Below are 22,274 nucleotides of genomic sequence, written 5' to 3'. Positions count from 1 at the left end.
GAGTGCAGGAAGGCTGAATCTGGCGGAATACAAAACTTCATATTCACCATGACATCTATAAAGAGCGCCTCCGGGCTTATTAAAGTTGTAAATGACATCCGTCTTAACACAGACTCTGGCAAAACTTCAATATTAATGCTATTAGACCTCAGTGCTGCATTTGATACTATCGACCACTCAAAACTTTTGGACAGGTTGGAAAACTGGGTGGGGCTCTCAGGCACAGTCTTAAGCTGGTTCAGGTCATATCTACATGGTACTACAGACAGGTACTATTTTGTTTCCATTGGTGACTTCGTATCAGAAACAACCGACGTAACGTGTGGAGTCCCCCAAGGTTCGATCTTAGGGCCGACTTTATTCAACATCTACATGCTCCCACTAGGACATCAGCAAACAACTATCGCCCCATAGATATTCTGTGCCAGTGCATTGAGCAAATCAAAGACTGGATGTGTCAAAGTTTCCTACAACTAAATGAAGACAAAACTGAGATCATTGTATTTGGTGCTAAAAAAGAAAGGTTTAAAGTAACCCAACACCTTCACTCTCTGTCCCTGAAAAAATCAAATAAAGCCAGAAATCTGGGGGTTATTATGGATTCAGATTTACACTTGGAGAGTCACATCAAATCAGTAACAAAATCGGCCTACTACCACCTCAAAAATGTAGCACGACTTAGAGGGCTCATGTCAGCTCAAGACTTAGAAACACTTCTACATGCCTTTATAACTAGTAGGCTAGACTATTGTAATGGTCTCCTTGCAGGTCTTCCAAAAAAAACTGTCAGGCAGCTCCAGCTTGTTCAGAACGCTGCTGCTAGAGTTCTAACAAAGACCAAAAAATGTGAGCACATTACACCAATTCTTAAATACTTACATTGGCTCCCAGCATGTCAGAGAATTAATTTCAAAATCCTACTGCTCACATATAAATCACTACATGGTTTAGGGCCAAAGTATATCACTGATATGCTTCCACTACATAAGCGTTCAAGATCACTAAGATCTTCTGACACCAATCTGTTAGTGATTCCCAGAGTAAATACAAATCATGGGAAAGCATCATTTAGTTACTACACAACAAACAGCTGGAATAAACTTCCTGAAGATTTAAGACTTGCCCCAACTCTGACCACGTTTAAAACAAGACTGAAAACTTTTATCTTCAGCTTCGCCTTCTGCTAAATTTTACCTACATTGCACTTTTAACCTCTGCCTTTAATTAAACAATTTAAATAAGATTTTAATTTATAATTTTATTTGCTGTTTTTAATTGTCTTTTAAATCCTGCATTTTATTTCACTTTATTGTATGAAATGTCATGATGTGAAGCACTTTGAGTCTGCCTTGTGTATGAAAAGCGCTATATAAATAAAATTGCCTTGCCTTGCCTACAAGCAAGGGCCACTGTGCCCACAATTAAGAAAAAAATACATTTTGTGATATAAAGACTGTAAAATAGGAGTCATAGATGGGTATTTGGTATAACGAAAGTGCATTTCTTTGTCCTACCTGGACTTTTCTAATCTGCATTGTAACCAAAACCTTTTAAATCCTGCAATTGTGAATATCTTCCTCGGCATAGGACACAACACCATGGACACCTCTAGAATATTATGCAAATCCAATTCGATCGCCAGGCAATAAATACACCCTTTGTGAAAGGCTATAATGTTCAATTTATGTTGACAATGTCACTGAAGTGCTGACAAATGTATCCTTTTGCGTCACATAGCTGGTATTTATTGCAGCTTTGTTCTGCGAGACTGCAATATGTTACACAGGTGTTCCAGTTACTTCCACCACCCCCGATTGCAGATATGGAAACATCCTTATTACACACAGAATGAAGCCCTGTAGGATGCATAACATCTCTGCAGGCAGGAAATGGATTCTATATTAAAGCAACATTTTCTTTCAAGTATAATTATATAGATTTTTTTATGTTATTAGACTGTGCATTAATGCAATGATAACACCAAATGATTCCTCGCAGAGAGGCTGGCTGCGGGTGGCTCATTCAGTCTTTGTGTTGTTTATACTGAGGTGGCATTCATGAGTCAAATTAATATTGCCACTTAGTGCTCATCATTTATAATGAGCAATATAACAAACCAATTACATTCATAACCGTCTGTGTTGATTTCCAATTTACTCAAATATAAAATCTCCTGCGGGTTTTATTTATTTTTTATCTTTGAAATAGAAAACTTTCAGTTGATCCAAATTAACTGCAAGTTGAAATTCAGTTCTGAAATGAAAATCTATATTTAAATTTGAGGTCAGGGGAAAACTAAACGCTCAACCTCTTTAAAATATAGCTCGGTATCAAACACTGTATAGCTCACTCCTCCCTTTGCCTCTGAAGTACCAAATAATGTACACGTTGCTTAATTGCACTCAAACGAAGACCAAAAAAAAACACTCCACAACTGAAGGCTCTCTCCAAATAATATGACTAATAAACTTCCCGCGTACTTATTTTGCTGTTTAAATATTCATGCGTATAATAAAAACTATAAGGAAAGGAAAGAGGGGACCAAAAAACAATTATTTGAATATTGATAGTGATCAACCATTTGAGTAACTAACCCACTATATGTGTATCAGGACACTACTAAACCAGATCTATGTGGCTAATAAAAGCTGAATGTTTATTTAATAGGCTTATGACTTCCCGAGCAGGTGATTTGGGAATACGCTACAAAAACTAATAACTTTAGAAATGGCAACAAAAACAGTACATTTATGCGCCAGACAACCAAACCTAGAATATGCTTAAAAGCGCAGTAAGGTTGAGACAGAGTGACCAGTCCAATGATAATTCTTTCCATCACAACTGCTTACCACCTATTGTTCAAGTAAAGTATCGATTGGTTATTTTAATTAAGAGGTGGCATCAGAAAACCATTATCTACTGTGACTTTGACAACAATTCAGCTGCACATTGTATCAAAACACAATCACACAGTAACGGAGTAAGAATCATCTAGCGGTGATATTTCAGTCATGCTTCGACTGAGAAGAGTCAAGAATAAGCAGCCATCCTGGGAGAGGAGGCGCTGGGACCCACGGAGAAGTGAGAGGTGGTGTCAAGGCCACAGAGATTTCTTTTTAAAGTATATATACTGCAACAATTATAACTCTGTGCAGGTTTTTTTTTGTTTAACTCCCAGCTGAAGAACACACATCACAAAGTGTGTTTGTGTGCCAGGCTGCTGCCGATTCTCCTCTCAGACCTCTCTGGATCGCAGAACTCTTTTGTTTCTTGGACAGAATTGTGATTCAGAAAGGTTTAAGAGGACACTCAGAAAGCAGAAATATTCTTAAGTTTCTTTGTTCTGTGGCCGATGCTGAAAACTTTAATGGCCCCCATTTGCATTAAATCTTTCTGGCAAACAGCCAGCTGACTGAAACTTCTTGACCATGGAATCGGGATCTTGAGCATATTGTGCATCAATATAAAAAGAAAACGAATATTTCATTAAATCCATTTCATTTTTACTATATCTGCTGTGTGCATTTTAGCGAGGCTACACTGTATGTGCTTGACCCTCTTGGAGGGGAAAAGGGAACGCAAGGAAAATAAAGGGGTCCCATTCAGTTCTTTTTAGCCTCAAGAACCAATTCAACTTGCACTGCTGAGAAATCTTGAAAACAAATCCAAGCATATCCACAATAATGATTATCCTTTAAGAAAACATTTTACTGAAGGTCCATTTGTAGAGAAATAGTGTTATGGCCGGAAGAAAATGAACACAGACAAACTGAGATTTCCCTGAGACAATGTATTCTGTTGGCAGTAAGTGGTTCTCGGGACCATTAGGAAAGGTTTCATTTATACAGCCTGGGGGTTTGAACAAGATCCAGATACGCTTAACGATACAGCCACTCTGAACTCGTGCTGTGACTTTTGAAGCCGCGTCCAATGAGAAAATAGGGGTTTTAGTTATTATTACTCTTGTCCTCCTTTGGTCACTTCTTCTCGGCCGGAGCCGCCGACAGAGAACCCTCCCCAACACCGCTGCCATGAAATGGAGCATGTCTCCCGACAGGGCAAGGAGGGGTGGGAGGAGACCTCGGGGTGGTGGGACGTGGGTGGAAGTTTAATCCATTAAAAATGGGTTAATGTACTCTGACATCTTGGGTCACAACTCATGCGCATTGAGACGTCAAGCGTGCGAGGGACGGATTTAGAAACGTTGTTTTTGGGGTTGATAAGTGGCAAAGAATGAGACAGGAAGGAGAAAGGGTAGAATGACCCCCCCCCCCCCCCCACGTCTGTACAGAGACTGTCACCCACTGTGATTCTGATTTTGGTTCAGCAGAAAAATAAAACAGATATGGCTGTGACCTAAATGTTAATGGGTTTTTCCAAAGGACGTCTGTAGAGAAGGTTGTCTGTATGTTTACATTCAATCCCTGCATTTTTTCTTCTCTCACAGTGGAAAGGAAACATGTGCTTGCATAGAGAGATTGATGCCTTGCTAGTATCTACGCTCCCACATACTGACCTGATTTTGTTTTTTTACCTGATATTCAGTTGCAGTTTCTTGAGTCTATCTTACATGCTTGTATGTGTCGGACACCACAATGATATACAACGTAGGTCTTTATTTGATACATAAGTACACTTATTGACAAAGTGGAAATTTGGATTATTACAGAGAATCAGACATTTATTTCATGATGGACTTTTACAATAAATAAATTCTATTGTCATAAATAAAAAGCTAACGTTATAAACTGTGCAGGTCAAAATACAACTGAAGTAGAACCTACCCTTACTCTCTTTTTAAAAAAATAAAGAGTTGATTTAAGTTTATATTTTGGTAAAAGAGACATCAGCTAATGCCTTCTTTCTTTTTCTGAGATTGCCAAAAACCTTTGGTTAGCAGAGTAGCAGAAAGTTCTAACTTTTGGAATACTTATTCAGTCTGTGTTTCTGTTATTACTGTGTAATTTCCCCCGATTGATGGCTTCAAAGTGTATCATTGCAATTGGATTGGAGGGATGACAATTGCAGGCCGGGCTTCAGTGGGTCAGGCACGTGAGGGAAATCAAATATTCCAAAAGTGAAAGTCTGATTAAAGAAAATCGGCAGGCAGATTTTGAATATATATTTCAGAAATCAGTTTATATGTACATGTAGCCTGTATCTATGAATAACAAGTAATTCCCTGAGTGATGCCGCGTCTGCATCTATTTACCATAATCTCCGTGGTCAGTATAATGTGAGTGTTTGATCGTTGACAGAGGACACAAGAAGACTGACTCATCTCTCCATGGCTTCATTAAGTATCAGTATGATTCAGAGCAGACATCTTGATAACGATGGTGTTCCTTCCAGAACAGCGTCGAGGTAATGTGGGTCCACGGGAGGTCCTGTGGGGTGTGGACACCCAGAAACCCAAAGTTGGTGCCACATTACATCTGCATGAGGGTGTGTGTGCAGCTTTTGGTCCTGAATTCCACCACGAGCTCTTTGGTCTATTTGGTGTTGAGGGCAAGCTGATGTTATTGTTTAAAACCGGAGTTCTAAAAAAAAATCCATGCATGTTTTACACAGTTTTGCTACATTTACCATTATCATATGAACAAAAAAGCACAACAATATTCATATGTCACTTTTTCAAACATTTAGAGAGAAATTCATGTAAATTCATGCAATAACTAACCAAGGATAATGTTTGGCAGTAACACAAAGTTGTTAAATAATCTAATTCTATGTTATATCTAAAGAGCTAATTCATCCGGACTTGCCAGCTTGTCTTGCCGCGTGAATTACCGTAAATATTGTAATGTTCAGTCATCAAGTTTGATATGTAGAGGGAACATTTAGTTCTACATTTAACATTTACATTCAACATTTACATTTAGATTTACATTTAACATTTAGATATAACATTTACATTTTGATTGAACATTTAGATTTACATGATTTGATTATTTTGATTATTTAACAACAATTATTTAACAACTTGGTGTTACTGCCAAACACTATACTTGGAAAAGTTATTGGATGAATTTACATGAATTTCTCTCTAAATGTTTGAAAAAGTATTAAAAAATATTGTCGTCCTTTTTTGTTCATATGATAATGATAAATGTAGCAAAACTGCGCAGGATTTTAGAACGTGCGACATTTTACAAACGGCGCTCCATATGTTTTAGCATAATTTTCAAATATCCGTATACGAAGAATGAAAACAAATGTCACGTTAGTATTCACGTACACATGGTATAAACAGGGAGTTGATTGGTTAGTTCAAGAAAAGCTCTGTACGTCTGATAACGCCGCTAGACACAGCTGATTATGCAAAAAAACAGACTCTTAACAGGTTTAATCGTCATTGTAATTGATGGATAATGAAGCTCGTTGTTGTCTGTGATTTACCGTGGAAGGCTCAAGTCATGGGGGCACGACTGTTACGACCCAATCAAGGTGTTACGACCGTCCACACTAGGAGGTAACGCCGCAGTTGTCAAACTTATTTGTCTTCTTCCCTCAAGGTAACCAGCTCTTGTTAACAATGTTACATTATGAACTAACACAACAGTGTCCTTCTGTGTTTGCTTACCCAAATGGAAAAAAACACCTTCAAATTCAATGAAACTGCAGTTTGCAGGAACAGAAACATTTGGTACCAACATTTTGCTGAAATATGAGACGTAAACATCTACTGCTGAGCAATGAAGGCTTTGTGAACCAGACAGAAGTCCGGATCCTGAGTCGGTTTCGGAGTTGCGGTGCTCACAGAGCATCACAAGCAATTTCTTTGTTTGTACTTCTAGGGGCTGGGGACCGAACAGTGCAGCATCGATCCCTCTTTGTATTAACTGTCATTCTCAACTGGAAAAAGCTATTGAGTTTGTGATTACACTGTGAACCCGCTGGGTACAGAGAAGCCCCTTCTGTAAGGCCATTGAAAGTCACTGTGGGAAATGCAGGAAATCACTGACCGAAGCACAAGTAGACCAGACAGTTTGAGGGGAAAATGGGTTCATAAACAACAAATAATCATCGTTATCAAGAATGTATTATTTCCAGGAAGACATTGGACACTGCCAGCTGGTATTTTAACTAAATAAGGATAAAAATTTGTATTCCTTCTAAAAGGGAAATGTAATTAAGTCACTGACCTTAATGGAAAATAGCTGTTTGTGTTCCAAAACTCAACTCTGAAAGCTGGGACACAGGCTACAGTACAGAAATTAGTAGTTCTATTAGCCTGCAAGGCATGACTACGGGATTAAATAAATGATCACTTATTTATTTGGGTCAAATACAAACAATCACACAAGAACATCATTAAGCTTCCAAATGTGTTGCCTTTACTTATTCATTTTTCTAATATATTCCCTTTTTTGAAGTAGATGAACATGATTGGGGGAATTCAAGTGTTTGCCGTGCTATTATGTTCAAGCAGAACATAATCTTAGAAGATAGGAAATATTTGAAAAAATTTTGGAATTACTAATGTTAGTATCAAAGAAAGCAAAGAATGAGGAAAGTACAGAATGTCCCAAATAATATCAAGAATGTCTTGATTGTCATTGAGCTGAAACAGTGGTTGAAATCGTCTGCTTTTAAATATATGCACATTTAAGTTGTTTTCAAAATATTGAGTTGCATGTGTTTATTCGTAAACAAAATGACAAGATCCTTCAACAGATTCTTGATTTTGGGGTTCACTGCAAACCCCCTCTCTCACGCTCTGTCTCTCTCTCTCTCTCTCTCTCTCTCTCACTGTCTGTCTTTGTCTGCCTGTCTCCATCTTATTCCACTCCCACAACACTTTCGCCCCTGCTGCGTTGATAACAACCCCCATAAAATACCGTGAAGAAAACACATTGTCCTTGGTCCGAGATTGCACCATCCTCTGTGTTCAAAGGCATTACCTCCTTTCCAGGAGACTTGGTTACTAAAGAGAGAAAGAGAGAGATTACAGGGTGCTCTATTGATTCATTGTCATAGCTTAGACAGTCCAACCTTGGATTTGTCTGAACTTAAAGATGGAGATTCACATTCTGTGAAGACTCTCCGTGGGAAGACTGCCCCTGTGGCAGAAATGTTGAGGGTTTCCTTTCTCCAAGAAAAAATACAATCTTGTCTCCTTCTGTTAAATAGGGCCTTTTTTAGGTGTTTTTATCAAAAGTAATGTGGAAAGTGAGGGTAATCACTGGAAGAAAATTACGAATGGGCAAATCAGCTGTGATTTTTTAAGGAATTTAATAAACAAGGTAAAACAAATTATATTTTAAAGCATTTTGAGAAATCATTGCATATGATTGGCAAAATATTCTCATTTACACCTCTGAAGGATTATACAGTGATTTGTGTGTTGCAGTGCCATTGCAAATGCACTGTAATCAGGCAAGCTGAGATTGCTTTCAAGTAAATTGATAATTACTTCCATTGTGTGATATCCCAATCAAAAATGAACAGCTGGACTCTACAGAATATTGACTTTTACTTGAGGAGTTTCTTAGTTTAATGGTTTCCCAGATCTCCCGTCCTCTCAATTTCTTTCGCATTTGGTGTTTTTAATCGCTTGATGATATTTTTTCTCTCTATTAAGAGATGGGGTAAGTTATAAATACACAGCAGCCCTGCTAGAGTGTCTTACCTGCAGGCTGTAATGCTGAGTTGGGTCTTAGAGGGAGAAGCTCCCCACTATATTCCCCACGCAGTCGATCTCTGAACTACGACATTTCTTTTTTTCAACTGTCTCCCCTCCTATACACGCTCCTTTTGAGTATGCAGCACAACACTTTACATGTTTCTCTTGTGTCTGTATTTGTAAAGGTAAAGTTGATTTACAGTAAAAAAAAAAATAGCTTACACTACGGATTAACATCCATAATTCCCAAGTTCTATCAACAACGTGGAGAAATATGCATGTAGTTTGTAAAAAATGTGGAGGAAGAGGAGGGAGGGGTGTGAAGGACACAAACTCCGGGATCCGGTACGATGGAGGTGGTCTGGATAAGTGTTAGCGACTTAAGCCAGAAGTGCAACCCTAGTGGTGGAATTTATAATACGTGTAATTACATTACATTACATTACATTACATTACATTACATTACATTACAGGTCATTTAGCAGACGCTTTTATCCAAAGCGACTTACATTACACTTTAAACCCATGGCTTTTTCACATTTTTGCCTGGGGAGCAATTAGGGGTTAGGAGTCTTGCTCAGGGACACTTCGACATAGAACATGGGGCAGCCTGGACTCGAACCACCAACCTTGTGCTTCCCAGCACACCTTCTCTAACGCCTGCGCCACGACGACCCCTGTTTAGTGCTAGAATTGCAGTTTGTGATGTTAGATATTAGTTATTACATTAACATGTTAGATGAAGTGAATGCAATTTCAATCAAACACAATTCATAGTCATTTAAGTCATATAAACACTGTACACATTAACATTCTGTCACAATGTGATGTTAAAACCTGGGGACGGATGCTAATTGCCGTCCTTTATGGATTTCTCCCAATTTTATCCCCAAAGAGGGTTTTTTGGGAGTTTTTTCTCCTGTCAGGTAGTAAATGAACAACTTAATGTAAGGCAGCCAACTGAGGCAAATGTCTTTAGAATTGGACCACATGAACTGTCTTAGATCTTATGATGAAGTGTGATGAACAGTGATCATTAATGATGTGTTGTAATGAAGATGTAGTAGTTAAAAGATGAAGACAAACTATGCATGCTTTGTTATATTCACTCATTGAGGCATAAAGCCAACTGTATCTACATTGAATAGATTGGAACGTGAGGGACAGATAGTACAGAGAAGGTCTCAGGTTACAGCTGCAGCTTCACACCTCGATGTGAAGAGGACAGTCCAGGAGGGGACACTTTGAAGAAGAAGCCAATGACATTTAAATGCACCCAAGAAGACACACCTCAAGAGTTTTCAAAGGACCAAAGCGGGGAAAGGACTGTTAGAATTTTCCTGCAGCCGCTTTGATAAGTCGCTTTACTTGCTCAGAGAATTCTCTATTTCGCGAAATATTTTACTGTTCGCTTTGTATTTCACTTTGTAATTGTATTCCTTATAACGTTGTTTAGTTATTAAATACTTTTGATTTTTGAATTTAAGCAAGCTGACTCTTTTGATTCTTCGTTTCCAGCGGGGACGAGAACAAAGGAGTGAGGCCTCCCTCGAGAGCTTTCCTAAACCCTAACAGTAGCAGGCCAGAAAATCTCATAGGGCATACAGACCACAGGTAACAAATCAATAGACATAACTTAATCAAAATCTTAGCCTGGTTTAGGGACTAATGATCGCCCCTGAAATGCTCTATTGATGTTTTCTCACGATGTCTCTCGGGGGGTTCTGATATTGGAAGGAACATTCGTCATTTTAAACTAAATTTGAATTATTTATTTGAAATTGAATTACTCAGTTTAAATAATTACATACAAAATTATCATTTGAATAAATTACTTTGGGGCTGAATTTCAATAAACTTAAACGGGCAGATCCTCCGGTCACTGAGCTTCAGGAGCCACAGTTGGAGCAACTCTTCTTCAGCCAGGCCAAACCCAAAATATTACATTCAATTTCAAGTTTATTGAATTTCAGTAACCAAACAAATACAGCAATTTCAAATTATGCTACTCAGAATAATTCTTTATTTAAATTATTCATGTCAAGCAGTACGAATTCAAAGTTGAAATTAATTTGCTGGTTTTGTGATGAATACTCTGAGAGTGTTAAAGAGGTGACAAAGGCCAACTTTCACATTAATGACAGGAAGAAAATATGTTGATTTGTTTTTCTCTCTGAAAAGCACTAAGATGAGAGCTACACTTGGATTTGGAGGTTGTATCAATGAGTAAAGAATAGGAAAAGAATGAAAAAGACACTCAACCGTCACGGTTTGGGTTCATGTCTGGTTTTATTTTGTAGTTTCTTGCCTCTGTTCTCCCTGGGTCATGTAACTTCCTGCTTTCCCCTGTCTTCCCCTGTGATTGTCTGTCATGTCATGATTGTTTCCAGCTGTTTCCAATCACCTGCACCTCCCTAGTATATTTAAGCCATGTGTGTCTGTTGTCACTTGTCGAGTCATTCTTACTTGTTGGAAGTCCTAGTCCCTGTCCATGTGCCTGTTTCTGCTTCATGCCTACGTTTTTGCCTTTTTGGCCTTTTGATTTTGAAAACCTTTTTTTTTTTACTATTAAAGTCCCTTTTTGTTGTTTGAAAAAACTCTGCGTTTGAGTCCTGCCTTTCTCCCCACACAACTTCTGACACTCAACTGTCCCAACCCCCGGCTTATTATGACTTTTAGTTCCAGGTTTGTAACACCTTTGAAACACTGCGTCACCCGCCTTGTAAATACCCATATATATATTGTAGGTGCGGGACTGGAACGGTCAGGCATCTCTCCAAAGACTCCATGAGTTATTGTATGTAACGAGAAGGTGGCATGTGAGTCCAAGACCTCCCCTCCCCAAACACACACACACACACCTCCTATCTGTGAAGGTATCTTATTGCTCTCTGGGGCAGGATGCATAAAACTTTACTGCAGAATACAGGTTGGAGTTTTGAGGGGACTGAAAAGTGATGATGCTAAAACAGGGAACGTTCATAAAATGCGTTATGCACCATTTGTTACTCACAATTACGCTCACAGCTAAAATGAGATATCAACAGAACAGGATGAATTTAATGATGTATGTATGACATTAATGTCTGACAGTAAATACATGACTGCCTGTTCTTTCCTCCACAAAGAACAGGATTACCAACAACAGTCCTTTAAGTCTAAAGTAACTTGGTTACTCTCCCACAACTTTTCTCTACAAAAGGAGCTGCATAAGCAGCAGGCCAACAACCACCAGTTGGAAGCAGAGCACAAACTGCTGAAGATTGAGACAGAAGATCTGGCTGCTTTGTAAAAGAGAAGACCCACCACGAGGAGGTCACTACCAGTGATTTCACTGTATTGTGCCTGATCTCAAAGATCCGGCAGATGGAGGATACCATCGCCAATGGAAATCAGATCCTGATCACCAAGAACCAACATTTACAGGATGACAAAGCAGTCCTTGAGAATGACTTTAAAAAAAAAAAAAGACGGAGATGGACAAAATGAGGCTCAAGATGCAGGACAAGGAGACAAAGAAATAAGAGAGAGAAGAAGAAGGAGACTGGATACCAGTAAGAACATCTTCCTTCATCTCCCACTCCAGCTTACCTCATCCATCTACCTAATATCATAAAATAGCATCATATTTATAATATTATTTAACATACAATGATACTAATACCATAAATATAGAATCATATATCATATTTATAATATGTTGAACCATTGATTCATCAAACTGGCTGTGGTAGGTTCTCCAAACATTGGCCAAATTACCAGGTTTAGGGTATTTGCGCAAATATGTTTTCGGCACTTCAAATACAGGCATCACATAATAAGCAAAGAGCAGGTAGAGTCGCTAGTTCAACATGTTCCAACTGGTGAAATTCTGCCTTGTAGATGGTCAAATGTGTGTAGTTTTAAAATACAATTAAACAACAGTGTCTAAAATACACGCTTTCTAAAGTGATTACTCATTACGTGTAAGATTAATCTCTAGGAGAAAAAGCAAACTTTTAATTGCAATAATCGCGATTGATTATTTTTAAAATGTGCGATTAATTAGTTCATCTATTGACAGCCCTAAAAGTAATGTCTCGCAAATTAACCCAACTTTAAGCAGAAGCCTGATTAAAGCAATTTCCGGTTATGAAATAATAAATGCCTCAAATCATGTGTGAATATCAACAGATCAAAGGAAGAGCTTTGGTTTGATGAAAACTAAAACTGTCATTTGTAGATGAGCCAATGGAGAAGAAAGAAAGTGAAACTCTTCCCAAAAGAAAATCCAGCGTTTCTCTAAAGCTTTGTATTAGATATCTTTAGAAGGCAGAAGCTTGTCAAGGGCATAAACAGATAGGTGTAACGTCTTTGTTCCGAATTACAGCAAAACTCAACATAATTCTGTTTTAGGGATTTTTTCTTCTCGTGTTCGTTTTATATCCCTTATATCTTGTATCTTTCAATCTCAAATGGGATCTCAATACACAGGTTGAGAACCACTGGTTCTGTGTCATAAACTGATCCCTCAGTTAAAATGTTTAAACAACATTTGATAACTGCTTCAGTCAACAAGGCTGAAACTTAGCCCTACTTGGTCCAAATACAGCTGAATCTATTCATCAAAGAAACTAAGTTGCTGCAGGACCGCAGAGGATATATTATCCTGTGAAAGCAGGAACATCTGTATCTACGCCATACATCTTATGTGCTGATGCAACCATTTTTCTAATCTGCTTACATTGTAGGAAAATAACTCTAATTGTGGAGACTTGTCGGGTATTTATTGGGAAGCGCCCCTTTGCGTTAAAGTTTCTCTGAGATTCATGTCACTTGAACTCTACGAAGCATCTTCGCACATTATGCAACTATATGAACTGTTCTTTCTCCCTGAGGAGGACAACATTGATTTAAACCCTGCTCCTTTTAAGATATTTATAAGTAAAGGAACCAGAACAAATAGAAGATTTAGTGGGAATAAAATAGCAGCTTTAAAATAGCAGAATGTTGTTATGTGCTCCGGTTGAATAGTACGTTTTCTTCTGAATTACAGCTACTCAACCTTTCTAGCAAGCGGAAATCTTGAGCCACATGCCAATAATAGATGACTCAGGAGCTGTCTGCACCCTTGGACAAATACATTTAAGATGTCATGACAAGTTCTCTGGCTGCACAGCTGCATTCACTACCCCCACACCCACATCCTCCTCTGTTCACTTAGTACATCGGGAGGTTTGCGTCCAGCATTACATTTCCTCTTTTTGTTTCTCTCCTCGGCTGTAAAATGTCTTCAGCCTTCCATTGTCCAGTCAGTTGAGATTGTCTGTATTTCTGTCAAAAGGACAGCTTCCTCTCTGAGACCCCGTCATTGGTAATTATGGCCTGAGATTAACTCTGCTGGAACAGCTGGAGCCAGCCTCCAACCTACAGCACCAAGGTCAAGCTCTGAAGGACACTCAACCGAAATGGGCCACTTGAGGAAAGCAACCATAACAATAAAGTCAAGCACTCGTTCCAGACTTCTGTTCCCCATTCGGCCTTTAAATTCTATTCCTTAAAATACTTCTTTGTCTTTATGACTTCACCTCTGACAAAAATTACCTTTTATTGTCAAATTTTCCTCCGCAATCGTCCCTCAACATCTCTGTCAGCTGTGTTGTAACAGTTTTATGATGCTGGAGGTGAACAAATGTAATCAGTTTTATGCCTGCGTCTGTTATGGAAGATATTTGGCTCAGGACGGAGTCAAAGACTGTGCTTTATGCCGGGCCGGGCAGCACTTAGAGTTGGGGGCCGTAATTCTGCTTCCAGCTGACAGATAAAGTGAGCAGGTAGTAAATAAAATGAAGCAGTAAAAGACCTTGGAGGTGGCCCCTGAACTTATTTAATATCCCTTCCTCTGAATTTAAATTAGACTCTAACCCCCAACTGCTTTTTCAAATCACAAAAGTATGTTCTTGGTGCAGCTGTGCTCGGGCTCTGAAACACATTGCGTAGGCAGGTGGTCACTGCTGTGCGGTCCACTTTTCACAATAGGAAACAAAAAGAGAAAAAAGCTACTCTATCACATATTTTGATTTGTTGGAGTGACTCTCGATGGTATTCAAAATGTGTGGGATGAGGGTTTCTCTCAACAACCCAAAGAGAACGAATCTTGAATGAATCTGTCATTTATCAGGCAGCTCCATTTTGGAGACTATTCACAGCATGTATAGGTTCTATTGTTCAAGTTGTCAGTCATGAGGAAATTGTAAAAGGATCATTTACATTTTTTCAAATTTTAAATATTTGTTTTCAGCCTAAAGATGTAGGAGAAGGAGACGGAAGCTACTGTCATGAGAATTGAGGCACTTTGATGCCTGACGATAAAGGACAGAATGTTGGTTTCCCAAGCCACCTGCTAGCTGCTGTGCATGCTAGGAGTCCAGCGGATCCCTACTCTAATGACATTTGACATTTGGAGATGACAGGTACACACAGTGGAAGGGGGGGGGACATGAGTTCTTATAAGTCCCCACACCTGTGCACTCCTGCTCCGTCGCTCCAAGGTGAGTGTGTGATGGAAATGCTGGTGATTTCTAAGTCGACAGGTGATACATCATTTTTCGGCGGGTCCGCAGAGATATGCTCTCAGCAGAATCGTGACAGGTGTGATGACAGTCGCAGATCTGAATAATCGCATGGCATTAATGTATGAATGTTGGGTGGACCTTGCCCAGATGTTTAAACCTTGTAGGTTAAAACTGTCCTGAGATAAGAGAGAAGAAGAATTGACTGTTTCTGTGAAGTTTACGAATCTGTGTCTAATTTAAATTAGTTTAGTTCGTCAGTATCTAAGAATGTCTTAAATGATTTAATTAATAAGCTGCTACACTGCATGGTTTCCACCACAACTACTACAATTCCACCCAGATATTCAGTTACTGTAAATCAATTCCACCAGAATATTAAGAAAATATAAATCAATTCCACCCAAATATTCAGTTACTGTAAATAAATTCCACCAGAATATTAAAAAAATATAAATCAATTCCACCCAAATATTCAGTTACTGTAAATAAATTCCACCCAAATATTCAGTAACTGCTAATCAATTCCACCCAAATATTCAGTAACTGTAAATCAATTTCAATTATATATTCAGTAAATGTAAATCTTATTCATCCAAATATTTAGTCATTATGAATCAATTTCACCCAGAAATTAAGTAAATATAAATTTATTATGATGATTTTCTTAGTAGACATGAATCATTTTTCCTTGTAAAAATATTTTAGATTTCATTATTTCTTTCAATAATATTTGCTTAAATGTTGAGTAAGTAAATTCTAATCAATTATATTAATTGTCACTTTGTTGCCAAAAATTTTTACGTTACCATTGGTCACATTTTTTAGAGTGTATGCACGTGAAACACGACCCCGTGGTCACCAGAATGAGCTGTTGAAGACATATTTAGTGATCAACGATGGTTTCTTTAAGTAGCCACCTACAGCCTGTGTGGTGTGTCCAGCATAATCAATATTATACATATTCAAAATATAATATAAAAATACTCTCTAAATAATTCAAAAGGCAGCCACTGGCTCCAATATATACTGATGTATTGTATCCGATTTTACCAGGTAAAGCCAAGACCCTGGTGTGCATTTCCTGTGGGAAGAGAATACCGAAGCAAAGCGCTTTCATTATTTGCAGTGAATGAGCACATTTAATTGGAATGAATGGGAACGGTCCGGGAACACAGTGTCCAGTTCATGATATATCCATGAGCTGCACAGAAGCTCAGTTTACACTCCAGCGCAACCATATTCATTATTATCATTCTATGAAAAAAACAACTATAGTTTCTACATGCAGATTATTATAACTGCACTCATATTGTAGTTTATACATTCACAGTGTGGATCCACAGAAGTGACACACATGACGTAAATACAACTGAGAACATGAATCTGGGCCAAATCTGAATTATTCTTTCTATTATTTTACTAGATGCCATCACTTTCAGTTACATGATGGAAATTAGCCACTATTTGGACAGTGTATTAAATAGAAGGATTTGGGATCTTAGATAATTGCACATTAAGCTCGGTGACAGCAAACGTTTGCACTTTGTTCAGTAAGATTTATATTTACGCATGAATGCAATAGACCAAACTAAAAAGCCAGCTTATAATGGCTGTTGGGTTCTACAGTTTGTGCATAACACAGCAGCATTCTTCACATTACTTTGTCATACATTTATTTTTATCATTAGAGAAAAGCAAGATCCTCGAGCCTTTTTATTGATGCTAGCCGGAAGCTGGTTTCTCCCAGACATGTTGTAAAGATATATTAATAATTTCAGTATAAAAAAGAACAAACCTTCTATGTTTACCCTGCATTGAAGTACGACATCCCACAGAGAGCCAGAGCATCACTCAATGACACTCGTTATCCGACTGTGACCTACCACTGCCTTTGCAGCTGATACATTTAAGATGAACAGGATGTGCAGGTGAACATGACAAAGTGGTAAAGCAGAACCACTGGGTTAAATATTACAGACTATTATTGTTTTTGATAATATATAAATTCAATACTCATCTTCTGATTCATTCACATTTAACAGCAGGCTTTTATGGCAGGTGCTTAAGTTATTCGTTCATGATTTGACATGGACTATTAGCAAGTTTTGGGGAATCTAACAGCTACAGAAGATCAATGGCGCTTCCCCTAATGACCATCCCTAGTTTCGTATTCGACCACAGACAAAATGAAAGCTCCGACCATTCATTCTACGACCCATTTCAAGACTTTGGTTTCCACCGAAGCAGCAGAAATTGCTTCATACATAATACATCAGCTGTGTGTTATTTATTCATTGTAACTGTTAGCATCATTACACAGTTTTATGCATTCCTCAGTCTCAAGTTTTTATTTCTACGTCATTTCTCAATGACACAGGCTTCCTCGCAGCTAGAAGGTCCTGGATTCGACTCCACCCAGCGGTCTTTCTGTGTAGATTCTGCATGTTCACCCTGTCGGCGTGGGTTCTCTCCGCGTACTTTGGCTTCCTCCCACAGTCGAAAGACGTCCTCTGGGGATTCTCGACACACGACTCAAGCCCAATCATTCTCGCCCGATGCTGCAGTCTACCCAGCCTCTGTATATGAATAATATATAATATTCTAATAAATGCTGTTTAATTAATTGAAAATATCTTAATAAAATGCTCTCACCGAATGAGGAGGGGCCTGCAGTCTCTTTGAAAACTGCTACCTGCCGCCCCTGTTAGCATGCTGCATTAGCATTTAGCTCTTGGCCTTATCGTCTCTATAGTGTTTTTTGTGAATTATTTCGATATTGTAATTTTTAAAAACCTCATTTATTAAAATATTTCCAACACCAAATGTGGATATCTATATTCATTTCAACCATGATCATTATGATGATTTAGAATGAAAGTCACTAATTGATCATGTTTTACTCATTTGCCTTCGGCCCCTGTCAGCTGTAATGCATGACCATTATTAGGATAGGATAAAAATAAGATGGTAGAAGGTAATCTTCCTCTGCAGTCGTTGAAGTAATTAACAAGAGACACCATAGTGAGTTTGTCATTGTAGCTGATGCAATTAATATGTGATAGAAATGTCTGAATTGGGAGAGATTTTGACACTGAGTAATCCGTCCTGTACGCAACAACTTTTATGAATGGGAAGGACAAGTTGAGGCCTGACGAGTCACACAGTCATTGAGTAAACCAACAACAAAATGTTTTACAGCTCCACTGCCCAGCTCCTTGTGCTTTAATCTCCTCCTATTTCTGTGACTACAAGCATACAAACCTTTTGTCTGTAACACTCAAAAATCAGTCAGGTGACTCATCCCTCCTGCTGCTGCGTCACTAATTCAAACCCCTAGGTGTCATACACAGCTGCTAAGGGTCTCCTTTCCATAATATGGAAAAGATTTCCATGGCTACTGCCTTTGTTTGGACTAAACCCTTCTCCCAGAGGGCTGTGCATTGGAGAAAGGAGAGGCTAACTCCACATCATCAGTCACAGACACCACTTAATCATATCCCCTCTCACACAGCTCCTTGCTCTCCTCTACTATAATATGCATCTATCAAAACAAAAACAACATATATTTTCATATTTTCATCAAAGGAAATAGAACTTGTACCTTATGAGAGGTAAGTTGATACTGAAATGTGTCACGTAAAGTTAGAAGTAAATGTTTCACTGAAGTTATCGATCATTATTGGTGATGCAAATATGTGAAGGTGACTTCCTGTGAGTATGTCTCTCTCAAAACTGCTCAAAGCCCAAAGCTTTGTATTTCCACTTACCTCTTTATCTGGTGGGGAGAGTAAATATTTTATTTTAACAATTTTATAATTCTCTTTTCCACAATAGCAGGCTGTTACTGCCACAAAATGTTGTTGATACAAGCAATTATGGCTAAAGGGTTCCACAAGCTGGGCTTAGTGAACTATTGTTAGCATCAATCCCTTCAAGAATATGAGATTTAATGCATGTGTAGCAGGATGACTGCTTTTCCAGTGGCTCCGCCCACTCGCAGTATTGTCCCCCTTTAATTTATTATATAAGGAGGGACCTGTAGATCTGCTCGCTCTCTGACAGCTGATACGCACCTCCCCCTTCCGGGTTTACCTGGCTGCAGGTTCGGCAGACGCTCGGCACTCTCTGCAGGGTTGTGCAAATTGTTCCACCGTGCAGGTACGTTGCAGTCTATTGCGCGTCGGCGATCTAGTCGGCACCGTAATAAACTTGCGTTTATGTGCAGGCGCTGGCAGGTCGGACTGCGTGTTTGCTCGTTTTGTCCCGGAGCTATGCCACGCTGAGGTCCCGACTGTCCTGACCCGTTTTGGACTGCTGCTGCTTTGTGTGGGGATAAAACCCACACTTTTTACGGACATTGCCTGCTGCTTTGTGTGGGGATAAAACCTACACTTTTTACGGACATTGCCTGCTGCTGCGTTCGGGTGTGGAAATCCCGTTGTCCGCATTTTTATGCCTATTGTATTATGTTTTCATGTTTAGCTGCCTGAAATAGGAGGTGGATGGCAAGGGAGATTTTTCTTTATTATTTTTGTAGCTATTTTTGATTATTTGATGGTTTAGTTCTTTGAGTTCAAACTGTAACCTGTTTTGATATTTTCCTTTCTTTTTGATTTGTATTGGATCTCTATTGTTGTTGAATTTATTTTCAGTCTCCCATTAACTGTCCATCTATGTGATTCCAGGTGCTGAGGGCCTCACTGGTGATCCTGTTTGGTGATGGTGTCCCTTCGTGTGTAGTGTCTTATTCACTCCCCTCCTTTGTTTTGCTTTGCCCTTGTGTGTTTGGAGTGTTAATTTTGGATTGTGGTGCTCCCATTTTAAGTTTATACTCCCACCCCTCACTCACCTTGAGCACAATTGCCCCAGCCCTGGAATACATGATAATTTAGACAAATAGGATAACTTTTTTTTAGATTTGAATTGTGCCCAATAAACTGTTGTATATGCTTTTGGAAACACGTCTCTCGCCTGCTCAGTGTAACGAACTTGTGTTGTCCTTTTGTTTAGATTTAGTAATTTACCTTATTCATAGATTTCTTTCTTTTCCCTGGGTGATTTCTCCCAGGGTGGCGTTGCTGGTTTCCTTTAGTTTCTTTCTTTTTCCCCTAGTTAAAAACATAGATTATTGGGGTAGTTCCTACCCCACCTCACGCTTGCCACAAACTTGGCGTTGCTGGCAGGACTTATACTGAAAAAAAAAGGCAGAGACGTGTGTTCCTTTGTTTTTTGTTGTTTGTTTTTTGTTTGTTTTGTTTTTCTGAATAAGACAAAGCAGCAGCAGTCCCCTGGCAACCATGGAGGAAGAAATGCAAGAGTTGCGAGCTCTGGTTGCGCAGTTAAAGGCTGACAATGAGAGGTTGCGTCAAGCTTCGTTGGTGCCGCCCTCTAGTGCTACACCTTCAACCTCCTCAGTACTGCCGACTGCCCTTACTTCTGCCAGTGCCCCTGCAGCCGAGAGGTTAGTGTTCGTGCCCCGAGACAGAAAGTGCCCTATGTTTAGAGGAAGGTCAGGGATAGCTCTGAGCGAGTGGCTTGAAGAGCTACAGTCGTGTATGCGGGCTCGTCATTTAGCCCCAGCTGATCAGGCCTACTTTCTGTATGACCATTTAGAGGGAGAAGCACGGGAGGAAATTAAATACCGCCCCAGCACAGAGCGCGGGGATCCAGCTAGACTAATCACTATATTACAAGAACTCTATGGCTGTTCTGAGTCGTATGTGGCCTTGCAGGAAGCATTCTTCTCTCGTAAGCAACATGAAGGGGAAACGCTACTCGAATTTTCGCTCGCTCTCATGAGCCTTATGGAAAGGGTGAAGCAGCGTGCACCGCCTGGAATGCTTAATACAGATAGTCTGTTGCGGGATCAGTTTGTTGAGCAGGTCTTAGACAGCACCCTGAGGCGAGAGCTTAAACAGTTTGTTCGTCATCAACCTGCAGCTACCTTGCTCGACGTCAGAGGGGAAGCCATTAGGTGGGAGCGTGAAGGTCTGCCCAGCACCTTCAGAGGCCGCAGTAACTCCGTCCCTTCCATCAGTGGCATTCAGTATGGAGTTCAGGGTGCTCATTCTGTTGTATGTGTCCCTCCGTCCTCAGAAATGGTAGAGTTGAAGGAAATGTTGGGGCTGCAACAAGAGCAGCTCAACCATTTAACCCAGACCCTCGCTCATATGCAGCGCCCTCATGCTGGTAGTCATACAGCGCATCGTGGGCCCAGAGTGTGTCATCGCTGTCAGAGACCAGGCCATTTTGCGAGAGACTGTGACGGTGTGCGCAATTCCCGCCCCCAGTTTTCTTCACCAGATTCCAGGCCGTCTGCTAGGCAGGCAGAACCCAGCACGGCTCCGGAAAACTAGCACCCACCAAACTGCAGAGCCACAGTTTAGGTGGGGCCCCTCATGGCTCACGCCCTGTGTCTGGTGGGCTAGCTCAAGGCCCCAGACTGGTGTCGTCCTGTCCCTATTTAGAGGTTCTCATGGGAGGAGTCAAGGTGCCATGTTTGATTGACACCGGCTCTATGGTTTCTACTGTTACAGAAAGCTTCTTTCAAAAACATTTTGAACCTTGGGGTCAGGAGCGGCTCAAAGCCTGTAGCTGGTTACAGCTAAGGGCAGCTAATGGTTTGAGCATCCCATACCTGGGTTATTTGGAGCTCGATGTTGAGTTGTGCGGTAAACTAGTTTCACTGTGTGGTATCTTGGTGGTAAAAGACCCCCCTGGTAATGCTTCTCTTCAGGCCCCTGGTGTGTTGGGAATGAACGTGATCCAGAAATGTTATCGAGAGCTCTTTGTGCAGCACGGTTTGTCCCTGTTTAATCTGCCCTCTGTCACGCAGGCCCCGCAACCTGTCACGCAGGCATTACAGGAGTACCATCAGGTGACCACGCAGACCTCCCAGGAGCTGTCTGGGAAGGCAAAGGTCAGAGGTAGGCGTGCCTGTCGTATTGCAGGTGGTGTGATGCAGATAGTCGCAGCTACTTGCTCAGGGCAGGGTACCGATAGCACAGTGTTGTTTGAGCCCCTTGACTCCGGTTTACCTGCAGGTTTGTTGGCTTCTCCATCTGTGGTGAGGGTAGTTAGAGGTACAGCATACA

The 22,274-nt window shown here is 39.9% G+C and overlaps 1 protein-coding gene across 1 annotated transcript; it reads left to right on the top strand.

Annotated features, from left to right (window-relative positions):
• Positions 1-19,129: 19,129 nt before the first annotated feature.
• On the top strand, positions 19,130-21,871 carry LOC144409523 (uncharacterized). The gene is made up of 3 exons (XM_078105013.1): positions 19,130-19,338; positions 19,406-19,604; positions 19,866-21,871. The coding sequence occupies exon 3, from the start codon at positions 20,478-20,480 to the stop codon at positions 21,534-21,536; it is 1,059 nt and encodes a 352-aa protein (XP_077961139.1). The 5' UTR covers positions 19,130-19,338; positions 19,406-19,604; positions 19,866-20,477; the 3' UTR covers positions 21,537-21,871.
• The last annotated feature ends 403 nt before the right edge of the window (positions 21,872-22,274 follow it).

This window comes from Gasterosteus aculeatus, chromosome 6 (genome assembly GCF_964276395.1).
Source record: "Gasterosteus aculeatus chromosome 6, fGasAcu3.hap1.1, whole genome shotgun sequence".
Classification (NCBI taxonomy): domain Eukaryota; kingdom Metazoa; phylum Chordata; class Actinopteri; order Perciformes; family Gasterosteidae; genus Gasterosteus; species Gasterosteus aculeatus.
Note: the sequence above shows the minus strand (reverse complement) of the source record. Positions and strands in the feature narration are given on the sequence as shown.

What these genes read in the sequence shown, in the direction of transcription:
- LOC144409523 (XM_078105013.1), top strand. Translation starts at nt 20,478, where the DNA reads ATGGAGGAAGAAATGCAAGAGTTGCGAGCTCTGGTTGCGCAGTTAAAG.